The following is a 26,641-nucleotide window of genomic DNA, read 5'->3' as shown; positions in this document are numbered from 1 at the left end:
AAGAGCTGCTCTCATTGTCAAACATTCTACGAAATAGTTCTTTTTAAGCAGGCAGATCTTGGGAACACATACAAAATATGCACAGGCAGTCAATGTAGTTATTATGTGAATTAACCATCCCCATCCCATACACAAAGTTACGAGCTCAACCACAATATGAAAATTGTTAATCTAGCCAAATGTGACAGAGAGATCTAATAAAGTTATTCATTAAAACTTGAGGTTTTGATAGAATAAATTGTGAAAAAAATCATTTCGCCTAGTAAATGGGTCAGTAGCCAGAGATCACAGATTTAAAATAATTGGTCAAATTAAAGGGGAAATGATAATTTGTCACAAAAGGACTGTTGTTAAGATCTAGAATACACCACTAGAAAAGATGATGGAATTGGATGCCACAACTTTCAAAAGGCAATTTGACACTTACTTGAACACCACTGATTTGCAAGGCCAAGGATAAAAAGCTGTGCATGGGCCTAAGTCAGACACTTAAAATCAATACTTGGTTACAACTATTGCAGCATATCACTCTGAAACTGGGATATCATATCTTAGTGGAACAAAGATTGTGTCATCTCCTTGCAGGCAACACTATCATACACAGCCAAAGAGGATAGTGGTGCTACATTGCTCAGGCTTTAATTGTGCAGACTCAAAGAGTGTATCACGTCATTTCTCTTTATTTTGACATGCTGGTTCTCAATTCCCTTTAATTTGCCTGATCCCTTAAATTTAATTTACATACAATTTTCTTTGCTCACCTGCACCCACCCAAATTTGTTTGAGGTTGTGAATAATTATACAAATGAGCTTAGATCAGAATATTGTGTACTTTCTGCACATCAGTGTCAGGGAGATGCTAATGCTAAACCACAGAGTAGATAAACAGAAAAAAAAAATAAAGTATGCTAATGAAGTTGGTGGGGGGCAGATGATGAACAATTTCTTATTTTCTTATAAGTAGTAATTGGTTGAATTAGCTAATAATCTACACAACAATTTATCAAGACAATATTTGTAAGTTTTTAAATCTCAGCTAGCAAGTTGCTTAGAACCATTTTTTTAAAAGCAGAAACATGGGTATTGCTGACTTGTGTCATATAGTTATGGCATAGGCTTACTTGACATTGAAATGAGAGACAGCCAACCTTCTACTAACAAAGTCATTATTATTACATTGGTAGCATGTTAGTGTGGAAGTATTACTGATATGTGAAGAATACATCAACAATTCAATGCATTACTACACTCTATTATGCATGGATTATTTATTGATGAAATGTTTTAAAATATAATATTTGTCCATGTATATGAAAGCTACTCAATAAAAAGAGAAAGTCTGCAACTGCTGGAAGTCTAAAGCAGATACAAGTGCTCAATAGACTGGCATATCTAAAAGGAAGAAAGCTTCTCAGAAAAAAGGCTTTGCCCAAAGTTCAACTTTATCTATTGATAGATACTGATTTTACATGTCATTATCAGTATGGCAGGAACATTTTTGCCATCTATATGTAACCAATATCTCAAAAGCTAATGAATGGATTCAACAAAATGGATAGGGAGAAGTCCAAGGGAGAACTAATTCATTTTTGGTGCAATTGTAGATTTGGAGCCTGGACTTTAAAAAAATCTGTTACAACTTTCTAAATAAAACAATCTACATTTTTTAAAAAAATGTGGATTGTTTTAGAATGTCATGAATTATCTTAGCTGTCAAAATGAGAGCAGAATTTTCACAGCAGGTTGTTGAATTGGCCTGAAGCCTCTTCAGTGAGATGGAAGCTCTTAAAATAAAAATATTTTTTCAAATTTGTAGTTCCAGGTCATCAACTGTACAGGGAATATCCTCAAAGAAGAGCTGCATAATTGTAATATTGTTGAGTTAACAGACTGTGGTAGAGACATGTCCCCTAAGTGTCCTCTTCATTTGTTACTTTGGTTTTTATCCCTCTACCTCGTAGAGGTGAATCATAGGAAATCTTTCCAGAGGAAAAAAAAACATCACTTCATGGATGTTATTTGAAGTTTTGTGCAAATAGCTTGAAAATCCTGGTCTTGTTTCATTCAATATCTCAGACTTTGCATTTTCTGAAGACTTTTAAGTGGTTTCTTTATTGTAATCAGCATTGGTGGTTTGATCTTGGGTTTATCCTGGAAGAGCTTGGCCTCGCTGTCAGTCATGGGGAAGCGGTTTTGATAAATTTCTGGATATTCTTTCTGAAACTGAAAGAAAAAATAATAGGCATCTCTACTAATTCCAGGAGTTGTTTCTAGCGAACACTTGAAAAAGATTGCTTTCATTCTAATCTATACACTGGGGTTATTGATAACTGTTACTGTTAGATGGGAAGTGGGCAGTAGTTGATTGCCAATTTTGCAGCCTCTCCAATTTATGTTCCATTTCAGCCAAAATTGGGCAGATTCTTAAAATAGTTGGCCAAAATTATTAGTAAAGGTGACTTCAAGCCTTTTGAAGTCAACACCTTTGCATTTTATACATAATTAGTTAGGATAGGATTCATGTAAATGTTATTCCTCAGACATTGAAGAAGCATGCATGTTTTCAGCCTCATGTAATAATCCCCAACATGGGCTTTTTATTAGATGCTGAGGAAGTATTTAATAAAGGGATGGTATCTGCCCTCAACTGACTTTGCCTGTGGCTTTTCTGTGTTAATCAGATTATGGATGGGAGCAGGAAAAATTTAGAAGGTTGTGAAAAAGACACAAGGGATCCTTGATGCTTTAAAATAGAAGCATAGAGCAGGAAAGCAAGGTAGTTATAGAAACCTTTCATACAATATCAGTTAAGATCTAACCAAAGTGCTGAAAGAAAACCATTTGAATGAAGACAGAAGACCGGTCATTTTAAGAGGTTAATTCTACAAATCGTCCAATATTGTAACAGGACGCAAAAAAAAATGCAGGAAAATCTAGGAAAGAATAAAAGATTTGGGATCAGTAAAGATTTCAATTACTTCCAAATAAACAACAAAAGAAGTAGGAAAAGGGAGAGGAGTTTCTAAATAGATATGACAGGATTTGTTTTTTTCTTTTGTATTCAAGAAGCCAAACCAGAGGGGAACTGCTACTGGATCTAATAACGAGAACTGAACAGGAGGAGAAAAGAGAAGCAAACATTGCTAATAGTGATCATAGCATAATGAAGTTTAAAATATGACAGAGAAACTATATACATCCCTAAGTCCCAAGTTATTTGACTGAAAGACAAAAGACAGTAGTGGAGAAATATCTCAAAATTCTGAACAGTAGAATTCAGGAAATATATCTCATTAAACATGAGCAAGCTTAGCCAGTGATGAAACATCATGGATGAATAAAATGAAGCGTAAAATTGAAAGTAAAGAAAAAGGCATAGACTAAACATATAGACAAAGAAAGATAGGGAAGGATGACTGAAGATAATATAAATTAGGAAATTATAAAAATGAGGGAACTAAATTGAGGAGAATAGGGACAGAAAAACTGTCAATAGCAAAAAAAGAGACTGGAGTTAGCATTGCAGGAATGCAAAGCTCAACTCAAGACAACATGCTTAACTATTGAATATTTACCTTGTTTTGGCATTTACTGAGGAGACCAATAAGATTAAAATGACATTAGAAGAGAAGAAAAGATATTTTAGATAAAATGGGGCAGGGAATAACTAATTGTTAAGATCAAAATAATTGTTGTCAAAAGTAGAGCAGGTCAGCCATGATCTTATTGAATGGCAGGGCAGGCTCGAAGGGCTAGATGGCCTACTCCTGCTTCTATTTCTTATGTTCTTAAAACCACTTTTCTGGAAGAACTGAATCCACAAAATATTTTAAGAATATATATAATAAATATATATATTTATATACACATAACGTATAATAATAAAAATATATTTATACATCCACTTAAGGGAATTGTGCCGGAGGGTTGGTAGATAGTTAATGGAGATTTCTATATTTTGTTTTAGAAAGGGAGGTAGACCAAGTCCAGGGGCAGAATTTTACAGGTCCCTGGGTAACCTCCCTGCTGCCCTTGACCTATCCACAACCTTTAAGGTAGGGGAAGATGAATCCTTGGTTGCATAAGGAATCCGTTACTCTGACGTTCAGGCACTAAATGCAAGAATAATCTAAGAAATGCAGCACATCATTTCTTATGTAGTTCATGGACAGCTCAGGGTACTGAAGTCAATGTTTCAGTTGCAACCAGTGAAATCCACAGACAGGCGAATGAGAGTTATTGAACACCAGGAGACAAGGCATTACGGAGTCCTCTTTTCTTAAAGTGGTTCTGTAATACAATTGCAATTTTAAATGGTCGTGAAGCCAAAACTGGGTAAATTTTAAATTAGACTTATCTTGCAGAAATGTAAAACATTTATGCATAAAACAATCTAAGCAACATTTGAAGCCTTTTTCTGCAAAAGGATGGTGCAACTCACTTAGTCACCTCTTAAATTAGATGTTAGTTTATTTGTCATTATTTTTCCCATCAAAAAAAATCTGTTTTTACATAAAGGTACTTCCTTTGCCTACTTGCTTAAGCTTTTTCCTCTTGTCTTTAACTGATAATTTCTTGTCTTCCACAATATTTTCCAATAACTCAGCTATTGCAACCTGTGACACAGAAACCCTTTGCTCTTCAAATTCTTTGGTGCTTATCTGTTGGCAGAATGCATACATTGGGACTGTGGCATTTATGTTTGTGCTTGGATATGTAATCTGAAAAACAAGAATAAATTTATACTTTTAGCCCTTGAGGTGTACATGTTGGACTGAAATTCATATTACTGCTATATTGCGTGAAGTTAAAACACATTCAATAACATGTATACTTTCAAAATCATTTACTACTAATTGAAGTATAGCATACCTGGACTCTTTGGAGATGACTGATGTGGTTGTCAACAGCATTCCTCAAATAAGGTGGTACCTGCAGAATTTCTTGTTGGTGATCCAACATAAAGGAAACAAGTCGTGTGCCCAGTAATTCATCAAGGTCAGCTTCTTTTTCACAACGTAGTATACAACGTGAAAAAGTTTGAATTACCTATTAAGGAAACCAAAATGTTCAATCAAGAATTAGCATGCCAAATCTCATCCTTCAGTATCTTCTCCTTTTTGATCAATATATTTTCTCCTTCGAAGACAGAAACTCAATTGCATAATGACAGCTCACCTTGGAGATATCGGGGTTACCAACAGAGGGAAGTTGAGCAGCACAGTACCCTTGAAGTGTCAAAGAATGAAGCCCACAGGGTTCTCTGCTGAAATTCCTCTCCCTCTGGCTTTATTTCACTCAAAAGTCTCTACAATCAGTGCCAATAGGCTATTTGACCTTAATATATGATATTCGTATGGCAGTGATAGTCATGAAGTAGACTCTTGGATTGGCAACCGATTCACCACCTTCAACATCTACTTCCTCCGTTACCAACATACAGTGGTATCTACAAGATGTACTGCAGGAAGTCATCAAGGTTCCTGCGACAGCACTTTCCAAACCTGCAATGGACAAGGGCAGCAAATGCATAGAAACGACCAGCTGCAATTTTCTCTAAGCCACTCATCATCCTGGCTTAGAACTGTATCACTGCGCCTTCACTGTTGTTGGGTTAAAATCCTGAAACTCCCTTTCCAATACAATACTGTGGGTGTTTCTACAACATGGACTGCGGCAATTCAAGAACCATCTTAGAGGACCAAGAAGGTAGATGAGGGCAATGCAGTTGATGTTGTCTACATGGACTTTAGCAAGGCCTTTGACAAGGTACAGCATGGTAGGTTGTTGCTCAAGTTAAATCTCACAGGATCCAGGATGAGGTATCTAAATGGGTACAAAATTGGCTTCTTGACAGAAGCCAGAAGGTGGTTGTAGAGAGTTGTTTTTCAAACTGGAGGCCTATGACCAGCGGTGTGCCTCAAGGATCAGTGCTGGGCCCACTGTTATTTGTTATTTATATTAATGATTTGGATGAGAATATTAGGGGGCCTGGTTAGTAAGTCTGCAGATGACATCAAGATTGGTGGCATAGTAGACACTGAAAAAAGTTATCTCCAATTGCAATGGGATCTTGATCAATTGGGCCAGTGGGCTGACGAATGGCAGATGGAGTTTAATTTAGATAAATGCAAGGTGATGCATTTTGGTAGATTAACTGAGCAAGTCCTGCCCTGGTTCAATGGTAGGGGGTTGGGGAGACTTACAGAACAAAGATCTCAGGGTATATGTTCATAGCTCCTTGAAAGTGCAGTCACTGGTGGACAGAGTGGTCAAGAAGGCATTTGGCATGCTTGGTTTCATTGGTCAGAACACTGAATACAGGAGTTGGGACATCTTTTGAAGTTGTACAGGACATTGGTAAGACCACTCTTGGAATACTGTGTGCAATTTTGGTCACCCTATTATAGGAAGGATATTATTAAACTAGAAAGAGTGCAGAAAAGATTTACTAGGATGCTACCAGGACTTGATGGATTCAGTTATAAGGAGAGGCTGAATAGACGGGCTCTTTTTTCTCTGGAGCATAGGAGGCTGAGAGGTGACCTTATAGAGATCTGTAAAATAATGAGGGGCATAGACAAGGTAGATAGTCAATACCTTTTCCCAAAGATAGGGGAGTCTAAAACTAGAGGGTATAGGTTTAAGGTGAGAGGGGAGAGATACAAAAGTGTCCAAAGGGACAATATTTTCACACAGAGGGTGGTGAATGTCTGGAACAAACTGCCAGAAGTAGTAGGAGAGGTGGGTACAATTTTATCTTAAGTATTTAGATAGTTACATGGGTATGATGGGTATGGAGGGATATGGACCAAATACAGACAATTGGGATTAGCTCAGGGATTTAAAATAAAAAAGGGCGGCGTGGACAAGTTGGGCTGTAAATCTCTATGACAATTGTACTGGTGACACAAAACTAGGTGGGAATGTGAATTCTGAGGAGACTGCAAAGAGGCTTTAAAGGGATTTGGACAGGCTAAGTGAGTGATAAGAACATTGCAGATAGAATAAAGTTGAAGTTATCCACTTTGATAGGTGAAACAGAAACAAGAAGCATTTCTTTAAATAATGAGAAATTCGGAGGTGTTGATGTCCAAAGGGATCTGGGTGTGTTGTAGACAAGTCACTGAAAGTTAATATGCAGGTGCAATTAGGAAGGCAAATGCTATACTTGCCTTTATCATATGGGTTTTGAGTAGAGGATAAAGAAGGTTTGGTGTATTGTGTAGAATCTGGAATATAGTGTGCACCTTTGGTCTCCTTACCCAAGGATATACTGGTCATAGAGGGAGTGGAATGAAAGTTCACTGGATTAATTCCTAGGATGGCATCATTGTCCCATGAGGAGAGATTGAGGAGACTGGGTATGTATTTTCTAGGGTTTAGAAGAACGAGAGTTGAAGAATAAGAGATAATAAGAACATAAGAAATCTCACTCAAACATACAAAATTCTTACAAGGCTAAACAAGATAGATGCAGGAAGGACGTTTTCCCTGGTTGGGGCAGAGGAGGTACAGATTTGGCCTAGAACAAGGGGACACAGTCTCAGAATAAGAGATAGGCTATTTAGGACCCAGATGAAGAGGAATTTCTTCATTGAGAAGTTGATGAATCTTTGGAATTCTCTACCCAAGAGGGCTGTGGAGTCTTAGTCAGAGTCTGTTCAAAGCAATGGTCAATCGACTTTGAAATACCAATGACATCTTACAGAAATATAATGCAGGAAGATGGCATTGAGACAAAAGATCAGCCATGATTTAATTGAATGATGGATAATACCTAAAGGGGCCTGCTCCTATGTTCCCGGGATGGGCAGTAGAAGCTGATGCCAGCAACATGCATACTGCATGAATGAATAATTTTTAAAAAAGGGCATAAGCTGCGATGGGAGTCTTCATACAGGAGCTCAAATTGTGCCTCGAACAGCTCAGACTTCAGGGATCAGTTAAGACTGGGGATGTCAAAATTTGAACGCAAGAACTACAGAGAAGGGACAGTCAGAAAGTTATATCCAAGGATGGAATTCCATACAAAAATTCATATCCCTGTATGCTTGTTTCTATCCAGGATGAGAGAAGCTAAAGCAGAGACCAAACTTCAAACTGTTCCTACTAGTTTGAACAGATTAGTGCCACATGACACATGGTTTCCCACCGAGGGAAGGTAAAATAAAGCTTTTGTTCCCTTCTGGCCTGCCAGTGATGTAGGTTAGTGCAATTTTTTCCCCCAGTTTGTCACTCGACGAATTTTTAAGATTGCATTTACCTGAGTTTTATTTTAGACATCCACTTCTTTCCTTTACATTTCATTTTGAATGTTATTGCAAGATATGGAAAATTAAACAAGGTAATAAGGTGCAAAATGGGCACCCCCTGCAGTTGGACAGAGGTCAGTAAAAGGAATTCTGCAGCTGGTTGGCTGTATCTGATTTCCAAGTGCCTGATGCAAAGATTGGGTGCTTGCCATTCCCATTTGGAGTGCAAAAATAATTTCAACCTCCATTTGAAAAGAATAATCAGAATTTTTAACGAATTCAACTTGGCACTAAGGCAGGTCATGTTTCACCATACCAGGTTGATATGATATTAAAAGGTAGCCACATACCAACATTCTTGTTCCCAAGGCTTCATGGAGTTGTGGCATATCTACATTCTGGCTGATGCGAGAAATCATGCGCATTAGTAGTTGCAGTTTTCTACGATTAGACGGAGGCAAGAAGAGACAACATATCTGAAGGGCTTCTATTGCAACCTGCTCCAGCTGAGGTTGTAGCAAACCTGTTGTACGGGTATGAATCAGGTTTTACTATATTATTCCTTGGACCATCATCTCATGCATAAATGCACTAAAAGTGTTCCTAGAACATTTGAGAAATCAGTATTTTCCACTATTTTTTCCCCAAATCTAAATTTGAATATACTTGGACTACATAAATGTGATTTTCTTACAACCAGATCAAATACTGGAGAATACAATTTGTTAACCATAGTGTTGTATTAATAGTCACTGGTAAAAGAACTGGAGTATTGCTTAAAACAAACAAAAAGAAACATGCTGTCAAAACTCATCAGGACAGATGCAAGCATATCAAATTTCAAAGGGAACAATATATATTGCGTGAGAAAATGGTGCTGATTAACCAGAGCTAACTTGCCAACCAATTTTACCATGGTGAATACTATTGTCCCTCCATGCTTTGTTTGTTTATGCAAAAACAAAATGCAAAGGACATATTCCTTTGACTGCAGAGCACAACTCACTGCATATGAACATGCACATCTTCTAGCAAGCTTAAGTGAGCTACATTGTGAACCTGACTGGTCATCTGAAACTGGTTGTTAGTGTAATTTTTAGCACGCATGAAATTATTCAGCAATTACTATCCAATTGTGGCATTGCATCTAATGCTAGACATTATGCTCTGAGATTATAGGCTGACCACACTCACGCTCACAGATAGGCCGAGTGTGGTCAATTTCTGCCTACTGTGAACTGCCAAAGGGAGGTGCTGTTTGATATAATTAGTCAGTCGTTGGGATACTTACTTGGTATTGCACTGGGACTGAAATTCGTACAGCACATTACTCATTTGTGTGATAAGCAGAATGTCTTTTTGACTTGACAGCAACACCCTGTTGGTAGAAAATGCCACTCATGTTGCCACTGCACAGTAGCACCATGCAATGGCTAAGTCCACCTATTGCTCAAATTTGAGAGTTACTTTACCCCACCTGGGCAATTTGACATAGAATCATAGAAACCCTACAGTGCAGAAAGAGGCCAACCACAATCCCACCCAGGCCCTACCCCCATATCCCTACACATTTACCGCTAATCCCTCTAACTTACGCATCTCAGGACACTAAGGGACAATTTTTTTAGCATGGCCAATCAACCTAACCCACGTATCTTTGGACTGTGGGAGGAAACCCATGCAGATACGAGAAGAATGTGCAAACTCTACACAGCCACTGACCCAAACCAGGAATCAAACCCAGGTCCCTGGAGCTGTGAAGCAGCAGTGCTACTGTGTTGCCCGTTTGCACTTGTGGTGCAAAGGTAGTGAACATATGCCCACGAGCATGTGCAATACACAAGCAATAATATTGATGAGAGGTAGGTTGTACATTTCAACAGTTGGCTCAGCACATTCTTTCGTCTCTGGTTGTAGGCAGAGCACTGACATACCCAACAAACATGTATTTGTAAATCTGCAAATACAATATCTAATGTTAGATATGATTCTATGTTTGAGCAGCATTTGAACAATCTAGAGTGTGCTAAGAATTACCATAACAATTAATTTATCAGTCAGACTTGCAGTGCACTTATGATTTCACAAAATCATATGCAGTGAACAGTTTTCTATAGACAGGAGTAATATGTCCAGACATTGTAAGTAAAAAAAAAAGTGCAATCAGTAAGGATAGGCAACAACATCTCATCCATGATCATCAGCAACACCAGTGCCCCACAAGGTTATGTTCTCAGCCCTCTACTATACTCCTTATACACCTATGACTACATGGCCAAATTCCCCTCTAACTCGATTTTCAAGTTTGCTGACAACACCACCGTAGAGGGTCGGATCTCAAGCAACAGAGTACTCGAGACAGTAGAGAAATGAGATAGAGAATCTGGTGAACTGGTGCAACGACAATAACCTCCCCCTCAGTGTCAATAAAATGAAGATTATCATCGACTTCAGGAAGCATAGAGAACATGCCCCTGTCTACATCAATGGGACGAAGTGGATAGAATCTCAACCCTTCAAGTTTTTAGGTATCCAGATCAGCAACCACCTACCCTGGTCCCCCCATGTCGACTTTATACTTAAGACCACCAACACCTCTACTTTCTCAGAAAACTAAGAAAATTTGGTACGTCAGCTACGACTCTCACCCACGTTTACAGATGCATAGAAAGCACTCTTCCTGGCTGCATCACAGCTTGGTATAGCTCCTGCTCTGCCAAAAACTGCAAGAAGCTACAAAAGGTCATGAATGTAGCCCAATCCATCATGCAAATCAGCCTCCCATCCACTGACTCTGTCTACACTTCATGCTGCTTCAGCAAAGCTGTCAGCATAATTAAGGACCCCCACACATCCTGGACATTCTCTCTTTCACCTTCTTTCATTGAGGAAAAAAGATGCAAAAGCCTGAGGTCACATATCAGCCAACTCAAGAACAGCTTCTTCCCTGCTACCGTCAGACTTTTGAGTAGACCTACCTTTCATTAAGTTGATCTTTCTTTACACCCTAGCCATGACTGTAACACTACGTTCTGCATTCTCTGACCTTCTCTATGAACAGTATGCTCTGTCTGTATAGCGTGCAAGAAACAATACTTTTCACTGTATGCTAATACAAATGACAATAATAAATCAAATCAAAATATTTTTGCATGAACAAGAACATGGGGGAATCAAAGCTCCCTGGTGCATTTGACATGACAACATTGACCAATCAAGTCGGCTTACAGGAAATCAGCACTACTTTTCTCATAGTATAAATTGCTGTTCCCTTTGAAATTTGGCATTTTTGCATCTGTCCTGGCGAATTCCTGATTTCAATCTTGCACCAGGGTAAACGGAAATTTATTAAAGCATATTTAATTAGTAAAATAATTAAATATTATAAAGATAGCAGAATAGGTGATGTGTGGCTGTGGAAAGAATGTCTGAGCTCATGGACATCACTATGAACCAAGGCAAACACTTCTGCAGCTTGAGGAACTTCAGCTCAGAGTCATTGAGTTGCAGATAGAGGGAAAAGTCACCTGGATACTTTATTTCAGGAAGAAGTCATTCCCCTTAGGCTAGGCAATCTTGCCAATTGGTCAATGGTCAGAGACAGCAGGGTATGACTGAATCAGGCATGGGGAAATCAGTTTGTATTGTTGAAGGAGCCTCAGCCCTGGCAATTGACCAAGTATGAGGTGTTTGCTGAGCAGACTGACCATCATACCATGGTCAGAAGGATACCATTCTGGTGGGAGGCAGGGGAGGGGAGGGGGAAGAAAGAGAGAGAGAGAGAGACACACACAGACACTAACCCAAATTTCCAGCACTTGACTCATATCCTTGAATATTATGTTTCAAATGCTCTTAAGTGTTGTAAAGTTTCTGGCACCCACTATTTTCCCAGGCAGTGCACTTCAGATTCCCACCGCCCTGAGTGAAAATGTTTTTTCTCAAGTTCTCTTTGAATCTCCTGCCCCTTACCCTAAAACTATGTCCCCTCATGACCCCTCAACCAACAGGAACAGCTGTTTCTTATTCATCCTGCTCATACCCCTCAATCTTATACATCTCAGTCATGACCCTTAGCCTTCTTTGTTCTAAAGAAAACAATCCAAACCTATCCAGTATATTCTTATAGCTCAAATACTCCATCGCAGACAATATCCTAGAGAATCTCATCTGTAGCCCCTCTAGTGCAAACGTATCCTTCTTATAGTGAGGTGACATAACTGCACACAGTACTCCAACTGTGGCCTACCAATGTTCTGTATAACTTCAACATTATCAGTCATGGCACAGAGTATAAGAGCAAGTAGGTAAACGCAAGTGTTCCATATACTATTCACCTGCTAAGTCGCCATCAGGGATTTGTGATCCCTAGGATCCAACTGTTCCCCTGAGCTTCCTGGTGTTCTGCCATTCATTAAATACTCCATTGTCTTGTTACTTCTTCCAAGGTGCATTACCTCACACTCATCAGGGCTAAATACTCTCTTCCACTACTCTGCCCACCTGACCAACTCATCTACATCTTCTTGTAACCTACAACCTTTTTCTTCACTATTAATCGTACTTACCAAAAACGGCGTCATTTGCAAGTATGCTTAACCTTCTCAATCAATCTTTCATGACGGACCTTGTCAAAGACTTCACTAAAATCCATATAAACTACACCAACTGCATTTTTCGCGTCGACATGCTCAATCACATTTTTGAAAAATCTTATCAAATTTGTTAGGCATGACTTCTCTCTGGCAAAGTCATGCTAACTATCCCTAATTAACCAATGTCCTTCCAAGTAGTCAAGGAAAAGTGAGATATTCTGTTGGGACAAGTTCTTCTTAAACCTGACCAATTAAATAATTAGGATTGTGGACAGGGCTTTAAACTAACAAGTGGGTAGAAGGCAAGGTGGAGAGTTTGGGTGAAGAGGGATTTAGCAATCCAAGGAGATAGGGTAAGAATAAAAGCTTCGACAAAGGGTTGTCTGGTCTCAAAACGTCAGCTCATTTCTCTCCTTACAGATGTTATCAGACCTGCTGGATTTTCCAGCATTTTCTCTTTTTGTTAGAGGTAGGGTGAAGCACTAGAACAGTATAGCAACATGGGCAAGGCAAACCAAAGGCAACAGGAAGGGGCAGAGTTTAACAAAAAAAACATACAAAAGCATACAAGGTCCCTGTAAAGAAGATGAAAAGAAAAAAAGGTTTTTTATCTGGATGAATGAAGAATCTGCAGTAACATGGATCAACACAAGGCAGAAATAGAAGCAAATGATTAAATATAATTACCATGACAGAAACATGATTACAAGGTGATCAAGGCTGGGAACTAATATTCCAGTGCACATAATATTTTGGAAAGACAGATGGAATGGCAAAGGAGAAACAGCCCTGGCAATCAAATTGGCAAGAGTGAGCTAGATAAGCTTGTAGAATGTTTATGAATTTGCCTGGAGAAATACATTGTGGAACCAACCAGGCATAAAGCCATCTTCAATCTAGTGTTTGGGTAATGAAGCAGGTGCTTGTATAAGGAATGCAGGAAGTTAGCATGCATGTACAGCAAGCAAATACAAAGGTCAATGTCAATGGCTTTGGAGTACGAGAATAAAGTAGTCCTACTAAAACTGAATGGGATTTTGGTGAGACCACATTTAAGAAAGGATACCTTTAACTGTAGAAAATACCATACTATAGAGAAATTACACTATAGAAACCATAGAAAATACACTTAAGAGTTGGGATAGATGGATATTTGGTCTCAGAAATTAAAGACATAAGGGGAAAATGGGAAGGTGGAATTGAAACCAAAGATCAGCAATGATCATGTCGAATGGTGGAGCAGTCTCATCAGCCATGTGGTCTACTCTCGCTCCTATTTCTTGTGTCCTTGAGTGCAAGATGAGGAGCTTTGACAGCATGTTTCCTTTCCAGAAATATTGTATAAGCATACTCCTAATACACAAGCATCAGATTTCCCTCTACCCAGTTTGAATGAAATTCCGTGACAGGTTGGGATCATAATCTATCATTGCTGTCACCATCAAGCTACTGAGAAGTAATCCAAAATACTTCCAAAAGTATTTTGGATTACTTAATAAAATAAAATCCAAAATCTAATTATTTTACCAAGTACACCAATACTGATTGCACTATTGATTCTATTATATTAATTTAGTTGATCATAGAGGGTAATATGTGGGGTTCATAGATCATAGGATATCCCATTAAATATAGCTAAACTTGTGAAACTAATCCAGTCTTTTCCAAATATAAAAATGGACAAAACTACACAAACTCAGACAAAAGCACCAAGCAATGCATGCAATATTTAGCATTTATCTTACTTTGCGTGCCATTTAAACATTCTACAAATGTCGAATGGCAACCAGTTGAAGGGTTTTCAGATCCATCCACAGTGCATTTGTGACACTGGAACATATTTATAGCTGGATATTCACTGTCCACTGTAGCAGCAAAGCTGATTGGGTTTGGTCTTCTTAGTCCTGACTGAGCTGAAAAATCAGGTTTCATAGTGACTTCAGCAACAGGAGCATTTATATTGAAGTGGCTGCCTATATCTTTTGATACTTTACTGTTACTGGCTGTATTTAATTCATGGTAGTTCATTTTAGAAAAGTGGTGCAATCGCCTCGATTGTAAATTCCACGTTTGCTGGTCCTGATCATGAATGGATTTTTGATTGACAGCATTGGTAGACTCTCCTTTGAGCAATTTTTGATTTTTATAATTAGTCGAAGACACACTACTGGATTCAGTCAAAGTCCATGCTGAGCTACACCTAGAAGTTGAGTTAGAAATTTGCTGTCTGCCACTTTCCAAATTAAGATTCAACATGGATTCTGCTTTGGGTCTACTTTTCACAAAGTAATGCATGTTTTGACCACGTTCATCATCATTTTGATGTCTTGCTTCATTTAGGTCAGTGTGGCACAGTGGTTTGTGCAGTTCATCTCCACTTGAAAGATTCACAATATTTCCCACCGAGTAGCATTTAGACTTGATAGAATTGTGCTGTATGTGATCATTCTTTAAATTTGTCAGATTCTCGCAGCTGCCTCCTATCATTTGCGCTTGGGCATTAGCTTTTCTGTGGCTTTTTGCACACTGGTTTAACCGTTTAGCACATCCTTTTTGAAGGTTGTGCTCATTTCGATTTAGCTTTTGTCCAGATGTACATTGCAATTCCTCCTGTTTATCTGGTTCAAATAAAGGGTTGTTTTCTTGCAAAATGTCTTTGCGAATTAAACTTAGTAACAGGCACTCTGTTGATTTGAAAGAATTTATATGACTGTTCAAATGTTGTGATTTTGTTGGCTGTGGACAACTGGGTTCATCCAAATTCTTGCGCTTTCCTTGCTGTTTTTTGGAGATCATGATGTAACCACATAAAACTAACAGAAAACCAAAACAGGTTTAGGTACACAGAGTGCAAATAAACAGTGAACATTAGCAATGAGCTCAGCAAGAACAAAATACAAGACACTTTGCAAAATGTGTTAGTAACATAGAAAACACAAAGCAGACTAAAAAAGGCAACAAATAGAAAAGGGTACAACTTACTTGTACTTAACTACTCTTCTTAAAAGCAATTGTTAAAAAAAAAATCACAGGTCAAAAAGGAACATTAAGTTCAATAAACCTTCATAATAAGGCAATAACAGTAGCTCAATTCCAGGTGTTAAAATCCATATTACAGTTCTAGTTATTTTTGTGTTCATGTACCTACCCAATATATTCACAAAGAGTTCATAATATTCAAATGTAAGCAGTGGCTCAGGAAGATTTAGAAAGTAATCTGCAATGGTTTTAAAAACATCTCGCTCAAAACCAGGATAACTTGGCTGTGTCAGGTCATTGTTCCGGGGCCCTTACAAAAAAAAGCATCATAAATATTAACAGATATACAAAGTGACAATAATGAAGATAATCTCAGAGGGCCTACAGGAAACTAAATAGAAATATAAAATAAAAAAATTAAATTACCAACAGTTTCAAACAACTTGTTACAAATGAGATAACCACAAACCTTCCATTGGTGTTACTCATGAGTCAGCAAATTGTGGGTTCAAGCCTCACTGGGATTTAAGCATAATATATTACAACATTCCAGTGTAGTTCTTCCATCACAGGAATGGATATCAAACTCTGGTGTCCAAATTTTAATTGGAAAACAGACAGAGTGAATATATTTTTATATTTTCCTATGGCGTTGCTCAGATGGAGAAGTAGGCCATCATGCTTGCTCTACTATTCAATACAATTATAGCTGATCATCCAATTCAATACCTTTTGTTGTTATGTCCTCACCCCCCAAATGCTTTTGTAAGTGATTCCCAGATACTGTGCTTTGAACATATTCTGACTGAAGTCCCTTAGCCCTTTGGTGGGGGGGAAGAGAATTCAAAAGATTCACAACTCTGAGAAAAGACATTTCTCCTCATCTTAATTGTAAATGATTTTCCCCTTATTTTGAAATTGCGTAACCCGATTCTAGACGCCCCAACTTCAGGGAACATGCATCTACCCTATTTATGCTTTTAAGTAGTTTGTAGGTTTCATGAAATCCCCTCTCATTCTAAACTCTGAAAGGCTCAGTTTTCCCAAACACTCTTCATAAGACAGTTCTGCTGTCCCTGGAACAAGTCTGATGAACCTTTGTTGCACTAAAGCAATATCCTTCCTAAGGCAAGGGGGGCAAAATGTAGCCAATCCTCCAGGTGTGGTCTAACCAAGGTTCTATACACTTGAAGTAAGACTTCATTACTCCTGTGCTCAAATCCTCCTACAATAAAGGCCAATATGCCTTTAGCCTTTTTAATTGCCTGTCACTTTTGCATGCAAGCCTTCAGTAACTTCAGATCCCTTTGTACATCCATATTTGCTAATCTCTCACCATTTAAGAAATACTGTGCATATCTGTTCCTCCTACAAAAAGGTAATAAACAAACTGACCTCTAACAATCGATGTGTTTAGGCCATATAGAAGTTAACACTAGATCTAAAGTGACTCATTAGACAATTTAATTTTAGTTTAATGTAGTCTTGGATGTTCTCATTTTGGGATTGAATTTTGCAAATCTGCTTATTATTCTGTGGAAATGAGTGTCTGTTACATTTCATATGGAAAGAAAAGCTTCTGTAGGAGGAGAGGACTGAAACCATAGGTGCAGAAATATTTGGAGTAAATTAGTTTACTCCACGCAGTTAATTTTTAATGCTGAGAATATACAGCAAGATGGTGTGCAAGGATGGGCAAATAGAATTAGAGTATTGGGCATAGGATGAGGCATGAATATCTGAAGAGCAATCCATCTCTGTGCAAGCATCATGATGCGTCACCTTTGTCTCTACTTCATTGCATGGTTTCGCCAACCCGGGGGGAACAGTGATCCTCAAATATTTGGTCAAAACGTAGGTTGGGGTCAGCCTATACTCCTTCAACTCCAAACCCTACAAAGAAAGAAAACTTTCCACTCCCTCCCACACTTTCTACCTCCCACTTGGTCCACACCCTTCCACACATGGTGCAGCTGTCTTACTTCTTCCCACCTTTTCCTGACATTCTCTCCCTGATACATCCTCTCTCCTTCCTATTGTGTCTTTCTATGCCTTTACCGCAAATAATTCTGTGCCTATGATCTCATTCCCTTAACTCCCTGTCTCCCACATCTACACCAATATTTTCCCCTTCTCCTACATAAGTTTTTTTTTGATGCATTTACTCACTCCACTTTCTCACCTCATGTGCCCATTCCTCATCACAATATTTATTTCACTTTACGTATTCTCTTTTATTCTTTTGCTATGCATTTCCATCCCATTCTATTTACTCTTTTCACAGACCAACTACTTTTTCCTTTCTACCCGAAGCAGATCAGAAGGGTAGTTACATATACTTATCTCTGTGCCAATTCTGCTTATTTGAGCTCATTTTTTTAACTTTTACATTGATAACTTACAGTTAGCTAGACACTTCATAGCTGACAGCACCCAATGAGGCAAGTCCTCTGCAAAAAAAAACAAAAAAATTTCAGGAAGAAATTTTACCTGCATGAAATTGTTCAGCACATTAAAATTACCCCATCTCACATGGAAACTAGGTAATGATATACCACCAGATTTCTCTATTTATTTTGTTATGATCCTAGACCAAACTCCCAATGTTTTGGCCACATTTGTTTGAAGTCAACAAATTTTGAGATTCACGACACAAGATTCCATGGGACTTGAACAAAGATAAATTTTACTGTACAAAGTCAGAAAAATAAAACAACTTACAATATCTATCTTGTACTCTAATATTGAGGGTTAATATGAGATACATGTGAATTAAAAGGCAAACTGAGGTTCAGCGCATTACATGGCACAATAAATGGCAAATGCATTCAGCATAGGGTCTATGACTTAACAACTCACCCAGATATCAATAAACGTGGAGTCAACCAATTTCACAGATATTGTCCTTTGCATTTGAGATCCCTGTCTTTGCCTTCAAAAATCTCCCTTGAAATTCTCTGCAAAAGTTGCTCCAACTTGGACAACATCAATGACAGCCCAGCTGCAGGCTTTCAATCTTATCTTCCAAGATTCTGTTCCCCTGGTTCCCAAACATGCACTCAGGCACCAACCCTTGAGCACAACTTCAACTACTGAGCAGCCTTATCCTTAAAAGTGTGCTAACCACAGCCCTTTTACTACTTGGGTCCTTTTTCTTTGTTTTTCTTTTTTAAATAAAACTGGGACCTCTTCCTGTCACCTGTCTGGGACATGACTTCAATGGTGCTTCACACTTATGACATGATCTGGGTTTTCACACTATTTTCCACATCTGTGCAAATGTGCTGGGCCCATCCTCTGCCCAAAGAACTTACACTGCTGAATTGTGCATGTGCATCCCACTCCCATTCTGTGGGAACTTGAGATCTGTTGGGATTTGGGGTTTCTGATCTTCACTCTTACTTCCAAAGTAATTGTGACTAGCAGAACAACTTTGAAATTAAAATCAAAATCAGATTCCCTGTTAGCCTTAATATGAAAGCAAAATACTGTGGATGCTGGAGTTCTGAAACAAAGATAAAATTCTGCAAAAACTCAGCATATCTGACAGCATCTATAGCAAGACAAACAGAGTTAATATTTCAAGTCCAATAGGACTCTTTGGAAATGGATACGTTAGAATGTAACCAATGATAACATTGGATCTGTTATAATGTGACCAATGATAACATGCTGTTAGAGTCAGCTGACCAGGTAGACTATGTAACCAATGACAAAATGATGTGGTGGTCAGCTGACCAACGACTCACTATAAAAAGCAATTAGCTATTGCAGACAGCTTGGATGACCTAGGGTGTAGCAGTAATGAAATTTCTTTATTAATCCTTTTTTGATTTGTCTATTGAAGTAAATTTTATTTTATTGCTTGCAACTGAAGAGTTCCTGCTGCTGGATGAACAGGGGAGAAGTAGGAATGTGATGGTTTTATGCTTTTGAGAAAGCTGGGGACAGGTGGTGGAGAAGAGAAGGTCTAGGGAAGGTTAGAAGTTAGGGGAGATTAAATAACAAAACTGTGATGGAACCAAAAGCAAAGGGAGTGGCACTGAGTACTCAAGAAACAAGGTGTGAGAATAAGGGATGCCAGACCACAGGGGTCTGAGGCCTGGATGCTTAAAGGCCTCATAGCCTGCAGGAGGAGGGATGAACAGGAGGACATATGCACTGAGTCTGGGCTGCCTCTTAATTGAGGGGTGAGGTGAAGACTACTTTTTGACTCAGAGCCAGGCCCCTCCTGGGCTGAAAATGCCAAGTCCTCTTACCATTGAGGAACACTGTGCACCCCTCTCAACATTTGTCCTAACTCATAGCACGGAGCACTTGTCCTGAGACTGGCGTTTTCTCTGGACTCCCTAGCTGACCCAGTGTCTATGGCAGAGTGGGAGTCTGAGCTGCCACTGCCCTATGGCCCAGAATCCAAGGAGGAGACTACAGAGGACCCTTAACTCTGAGGCAACTTGTTTTCCCACCACAATTGCTGGGGACAGAGTCCAGCGAGCTCTCGCCTGCTGGTCGGATTTGGTGCTGTTGGTCTGGTCTGCACGTATCTACTAGGGAGGGCAAGAGACTTGCCATCAACAGGTCCAGACAGCAGGTGACCAAGGGGTCATTTGACTTGACTGTCCCCCTCCACGGCTGGTGAGGGGGCATGTAGTGTTCATGGGCACCTTTGAGGTCTTCTGTACATGTCTGGCACCGTAAGGTCTGGAGTGTATTACGGACCTTTAAATCAAAATATGACTAAATGATTTGAGTTTCATTTGCTTTTGTTCCAGCAGTCCCCCTTTAAGAGGCTGCTGCTCTTGCTTTGTCCCTCCGTTTATTTATGTAATTTGGTTCAATCCAAAAGACGGCGTACACCACAGTAGTGATTTTATTATGGAATGCAATGCTCCTTTCCAGTTGGGCTTCTTGAGTGGTTGGCTTCATGACATCTTTATCATTTAATCTCCCCGACTTTAAATTGATCCTTGACTTTCTGTCACAACACCGATGCTTCCCCCTTTCTTCCTCAACAGTATGAAGTCCATATTCCTACCCCTCTCCACTTCCAAATATAAATCGTATTGGACTCCATGTTAACTTCTCTGCTCTAAGGATAGAAACCCAATCAATCATTCTAGTAAATGTTTTTGTCACTTCTCCAGAGTCAATTAGAGTTGGATTTAAATTTTTTTTTTCCAGCAAAAAAAAACTATTTCCCATTACTTAGAATGATCATCTGTGAGAGTTTTTATTTTAAGAGACATCTTTGCACAAGAGAGAAATTGCTGGAGAGTGTTGAACTGGGATACAAATTACCAGAAAAGACAGATTTAGATATGGAAAAAATATAGCTATTGCTCTGTGATGATTTGAAGAGTCCATTTGTGGCTTACCAGAAATGAAAAGTAAATTGCCCGCAATCAGTAGGAAAGTATTTTACCAAACAAGCTTCTTATCACTCTTGCTTTGATATCTACATCCTGGAAGTGTCTTGGAATATATGTTGCACTTTGCTTTAACCACTGTACAAAGATTTTTTTCAGGATCCATGAAATTTTGGTTTTAAACAGTGGTACAATTTAGCTGTCATCAAATTGCATTGTAATAAGAAAAATAGATAATTCAAAATGCCATATCCACCAGCGGCTAGCTAGTAACCAAAGAATAGGGGGTTCATACCCGATGGGCAAAAGGCATACATTGTCATGAAATGAGCAGCTTGTCTCCATCTTCAATACCATCAGAAATATGAAAATCTCACCTGATTTGTCTTGTAATATTACAACTCCGTGTTTACTGACATTATGCACATTGTATAAAATGTGCTGAGGGATGACTTGGGAGAAATCCAGGACTTCATCTAATGAAGCTAAGCCTAAGATTTTCTGCAGGCTGGAGGGAAAAAAAATTAACATACAGAATAATGAATATTGGGAAACTATTACAAGCAATTTTGCTGTTAAATTACAAGAGCAGGCTATAGTTGGTTTGTTCTCAGTATCGGACAGAGAATTTAATACATTTCCTGATTTGATCCTATTTTGATTTTAATTGGATTTAACTGTTCAAAATTAAAGATATTCTCATGTTTAAAATAAACAACCACATTAGCCATCCATCCTTTTAGTTATGTGGAATTTACCCAACTAAAAGCTCTGTAGTTCTGTAACAAAATTTTAATATAAAAAGATCATACAAATGGATACACTCATATGAATCAAAACTAATAGTCCACTTGTAATGTAAGTAAGTTAGTGATGTTTGGCTCCTTTATGGGGTGACCTGTGAGATTTACATGACCCAGGTAACCAATCAGGAACCAGGGTGGGGGAAATCAACCTATTAAGTGCAAGCTTCTGTATCAATTTGGTCCAGGAAGATGATGATCAGCAGCCTTGAGGCAGCAAATCTGTTTCACAGTTGTCTGTAAATGAACATTGCAATTGTTATTTACCCAACTGGTGGTCAGGAATTATTATACCAGCAATGAGGATAAAATTTTAAAAAGCAGCCCAAGATTGAGAGTATAAAATCATGACATTCAACTCAAGTTGAGAAAGTGTTTGTTGATATGCCCCTATTCAGACTGAGATCCTTTTGATGCTTCATCTGAAACCATATTATAGATGACAGGATGAATTAAGCTGCAAAGATGGCATCACACTTTGGGGAGTCAGAGTAGTCAGCCCTATACCAGGAAGGGAGTTGTTCCTAGCCATATTGCATAGCCTTAGTGCTGAATTTCAAAATTTCACCTATTTTAATGGTATTAAGCACATCAGGATTGTGCCTTACCACTCAGCATCCAAAGGACTGGGCGAAGAAGCAATCAAAACCTTCAAGGCACGTCTTTTAATGCAAGCCACAGGTGACCTTGGAGACCAGAAACTTTTGACTCCTTCTGGGCTATAGAACCACTCCACACTCCACAATGGGAGTGCTGCCAGCATTTGGTATTTGCTGAGGAGGGTAGAGGCAAGACAGTGCAGTTAAAAAAAACTCATGATTCGAGCAAGTTCACAAGCTAGTGGACAGCCTCCACTGAAAACTACGTCAGAAATTTTGGAAGTGGCTCAAATTTGATCCCAGGAGTAGTTGCATCAAAAAGGGGACCTAAAGACAAGGAAGAATCATCTGGAAGAATGTAGAGCATTTGAGGATGAGTTGTCCCAGCAGCCAGTGCCACCACCTGAAATCATGTTGCCAGCAGGATATCATGTTGACAATCCAACCAGTGAAGTACCAAGTTAGCCTGGGACAGGGGATGTCGCCCCTATGGAAATGGATGATGCGGAGTTATCGGTTCTGAGGATATACCTGCTTTCTGCAGAAAGCACCTCTGACAGGAGTTATGGCACTCCACTAGAAATCAAATCACCCGAAACGCAATTTATAATGGATAGAATGCATGTGTTGAATGTTCTAATTATTGGGGACTGAATAACTTAATTATTGATATAAAAAACTTGGAGGGGTGAGGGATGTGGTGTTTGTCTCCTTTATGAAGCAATCTGTCAAGAGTCACAAGTCACGTATATAGATGATCTGGAGGAGGGAACCGAGTGTATGGTGTCGAAATTTGCTGATGACACCAAGATTGGTGGAACGGCAAATTGCGCGGAGGGTGTGGAGAGTCTGCAGAAGGATCTAGATAGGCTGGGCGAATGGGCCAGGAACTGGCAAATGGAATTTAATGTTGGCAAGTGCGAGGTGGTCCACTTTGGTAGGAATAACGGTAGGAAGGACTATTACTTACGTGGCGAAAAACTGCAGCAGGCAACGGTGCAGAGGGACCTGGGGGTCCTTGTGCATGAGTCGCAAAAACCCAGCCTGCAGGTGCAGCAGGTGGTCAGGAAGGCGAATGGGATGCTGGCCTTCATAGCGAGGGGGATTGAATATAAAAGTAGGGAGGTCTTGCTGCAGCTGTATAGGGCATTGGTGAGGCCGCAGCTGGAGTACTGTGTGCAGTTTTGGTCGCCGAACTTACGCAAGGATATTTTGGCCTTGGAGGGAGTGCAGAGGAGGTTTACTAGGCTGATACCGGAGTGAGGGGGTTGAGCTATGAGGAGAGGCTGAATAAACTAGGCTTGTACTCGTTAGAGTTTAGAAGAATGAGGGGAGATCTCATTGAGACGTATAAGATGATGAATGGGATGGATAGGATAGAGGTGGAGAGACTCTTCCCGCTCAGAAAGGACAGTAGGACTAGGGGGCACAGCCTCAAGATAAAGGTGGGGCGGTTTAGAACGGAGTTGAGGAGGAACTTCTTCACTCAAAGGGTGGTGAATCTCTGGAATTCTCTGCCCGTTGAAGTGGTGGAGGCTGCCTCACTAAATATTTTTAAGACACGGGTTGATGGGTTTTTGATAAGCGAGGGGATTAAGGGTTATGGGGAGAGGGCGGGAATGTGGAACTGAGCCACGACAGATCAGCCATGATTTTATTGAATGGCGGGGCAGGCTCGAAGGGCTAGATGGCCTACTCCTGCTCCTATTTCTTATGTTCTTGACCCAGGTAACCAATCTGGGACTAGGACAAGGATCACTGTCGCAAGCGAGGGTTTCCATGACTGGAAACTGGTAGCCATGAGATTGTAAGTCTCGGTCTTAAAGTCATATGCAAATAAACATTGCTTTTATTATTTACCTAACTGGTGGACAGGAATTATTACAGACAATTTAAGGATAGTACCTGAGGTCTGGTCTTTGTCAAAGCTCTGACAAAGAAGATGGAGAGCAATCCAGTGAGCAACTGAGAACAATATTGCATATTTCTAGTTCACAATGTGGATTACTAAGAATTTTTTACCCAAGTAAGAAGTTTGTGTAACACTACCCAATAACCAATATAAACAATACATTGGGAAGTTGACAACTGACAGCCATCCACCCCTTTGTCATAAGCTGACATAGTAGACACATATTTTACATCACTTACTGGTTAAGCACAATTTCTCTCCAAGCTTCTTCAACGTCGGTTTGTGTAACTTGTCTGACATGCATTGTCTGTCCTTCAGGAATGACCCCTTGCACTTCTTTATCTGTTTGTTCTGTATTCCCCTTAAGAATTATACAAATATTATGAAATAAAAACTAATTTAATAATTCCAAAATTTAAGAACTGCTTTATCAAGTTAGAAATAAAGGTTATTGATTGTGTACTTAAACTTAAGTAAAAATGTGAAATGTATACTGCTATATTTAAATATAGTAGCAGGCAGAAACACATTGGAGGCCAAGTAGACACTTTAGATAGCCACGAGATGTTGGCAAATGGAGAGTAGAATTTATGACTCCAGATATGAAGCAATAGGAGGTAGGAACATTTATTTGATGCTGTAATGACTTCCCACAGCTGGCTCAACTTCCATAATGAGTAATTTTCAAAGTAAACTTCTTAAATAGATACAGGGTGGAACTTCATGTGGGGAAGTGGAGTATGATTAGATAGGATGGAGTGGAGAGCCCATCACTTTCCTAACTCACCCTGATTAAGTCAGGGCAGGCAAGATCACGGGCAGCCTTCCAACCCCTAGGCCAAAGACCTCATTCTGCCATCACTGGTATTTTATGGGCAGCATGGGCCACAGTGACCCATACCCATCTGCAAGGTGTGCAGCTGGAACACACACACCCTGCCTTCATTGACTGCTCCCTCCTGCCACTACTCCACCATCACTACCCCCTGCCTGATTGGCCCTGGCAAGCCCACCCCATCCACCTGCTTTCAGGGCATTCATCGCTAGCTGTCACATTCTGGGTCTAACCAGTCCTAAGTGTCCACCATCCCTGGTGGTGCTGACAGGACAAGAACTGCCTGCCCTCTGACCAGCAGTCCATGAAGGCAGGCTCCTCCTCCCTTTTAAACTGTCTTGGAAACCTGACAGGAAACAATTAATTGTCAATAGACACTTAATCATCGTCATGGCAGATCACCACTGAACTTTGGGATTGTGGAAATACAGACCAGCCCAATAGAAAAATGTACCCTGCAAAAACACCAATTAAATTGCTTTAGACTCTAGTTGAATTAGTTTATCAGGCAATAATATAGGTGGAACCAATCTTATGGAAGCTTAGCCAGGGATCTGACATCATGAAAATCTATTACTATGTTTACAGTCTCCAAACCAAACTAAAGGCCACAACATTTGATTATCTGAAAATGGAGCTGCATGTATTTCTTTAATGATGCAATGCATTTAGCCAAGTCTAAAGAGAGATCATCACGTAAGGGCTTTGGCAAAGAGTCACATCTGACTCCCTCAAGGGTGATCAGAGAGAAGGTAGGAGAATCAGAGCCCCTGTTCCTTTAGTTTCCCCATTTTTATCTAAACATCTACTGAGTCTGCTTATGAAGGGGATCGCTGGTCATGGGTAGTTATCGGGAAATCTTTCCAGAGGAGTTTCAGTGTGGAGAAGAATAGAATGTGAACAGTGTCCTTGGGATCTCTCTGCTGCCTCGGCTTCTCAGGCTTCCAAGTTCTACTGAGATGAGGATCACTAGCTGGATGCTGATAACCACATTGAATTTCAGAGAAGACATGGAGAAAGTAAGTTGAGCAATCTTCGCTTTTTTAGTTGTTACCCCAGTTCAAAGCACAAGTTTGGAACAGAATCTCCTCTCAGTCATGTAGTTTCCAATAAAATCATCCGGGCCTCTATGTCTGAAAGAATATTTCTCCCTGTCCCCAGCCCCTCAGCAATTAAAACTCCAGTAAATAAATAATTTTTATTTCCTGTAGGATCCAACCATTCCTCCAAATAACTGTGGGCAATTGATAATTTTAAAAATGATTTATTGAATATAACTTGAAATTTAAAAAATTAT

At 39.4% G+C, this 26,641-nt stretch overlaps 1 protein-coding gene across 1 annotated transcript in view; it reads right to left on the bottom strand.

Annotated features, from left to right (window-relative positions):
* Positions 1–252: 252 nt before the first annotated feature.
* LOC145348274 (DEP domain-containing protein 1A-like) overlaps positions 253–26,641 on the bottom strand; it is a 41,408-nt gene continuing 15,019 nt past the window's right edge. Inside the window, exons 4-12 of the mRNA XM_080196472.1 lie at positions 24,749–24,870; positions 21,573–21,703; positions 18,232–18,279; positions 15,999–16,139; positions 14,596–15,663; positions 8,606–8,778; positions 4,873–5,049; positions 4,536–4,721; positions 253–2,223 (exon numbers count right to left, since the gene is read on the bottom strand). Of these exons, the coding sequence (XP_080052598.1) occupies positions 2,065–2,223; positions 4,536–4,721; positions 4,873–5,049; positions 8,606–8,778; positions 14,596–15,663; positions 15,999–16,139; positions 18,232–18,279; positions 21,573–21,703; positions 24,749–24,870 (2,205 nt within the window). The 3' untranslated portion in view covers positions 253–2,064. The remainder of the gene's footprint in view (positions 2,224–4,535; positions 4,722–4,872; positions 5,050–8,605; positions 8,779–14,595; positions 15,664–15,998; positions 16,140–18,231; positions 18,280–21,572; positions 21,704–24,748; positions 24,871–26,641) is intronic.

This window comes from Carcharhinus amblyrhynchos, chromosome 9, assembly GCF_965287045.1.
Source record: "Carcharhinus amblyrhynchos chromosome 9, sCarAmb.v2.hapA, whole genome shotgun sequence".
Classification (NCBI taxonomy): domain Eukaryota; kingdom Metazoa; phylum Chordata; class Chondrichthyes; order Carcharhiniformes; family Carcharhinidae; genus Carcharhinus; species Carcharhinus amblyrhynchos.
Note: the sequence above shows the minus strand (reverse complement) of the source record. Positions and strands in the feature narration are given on the sequence as shown.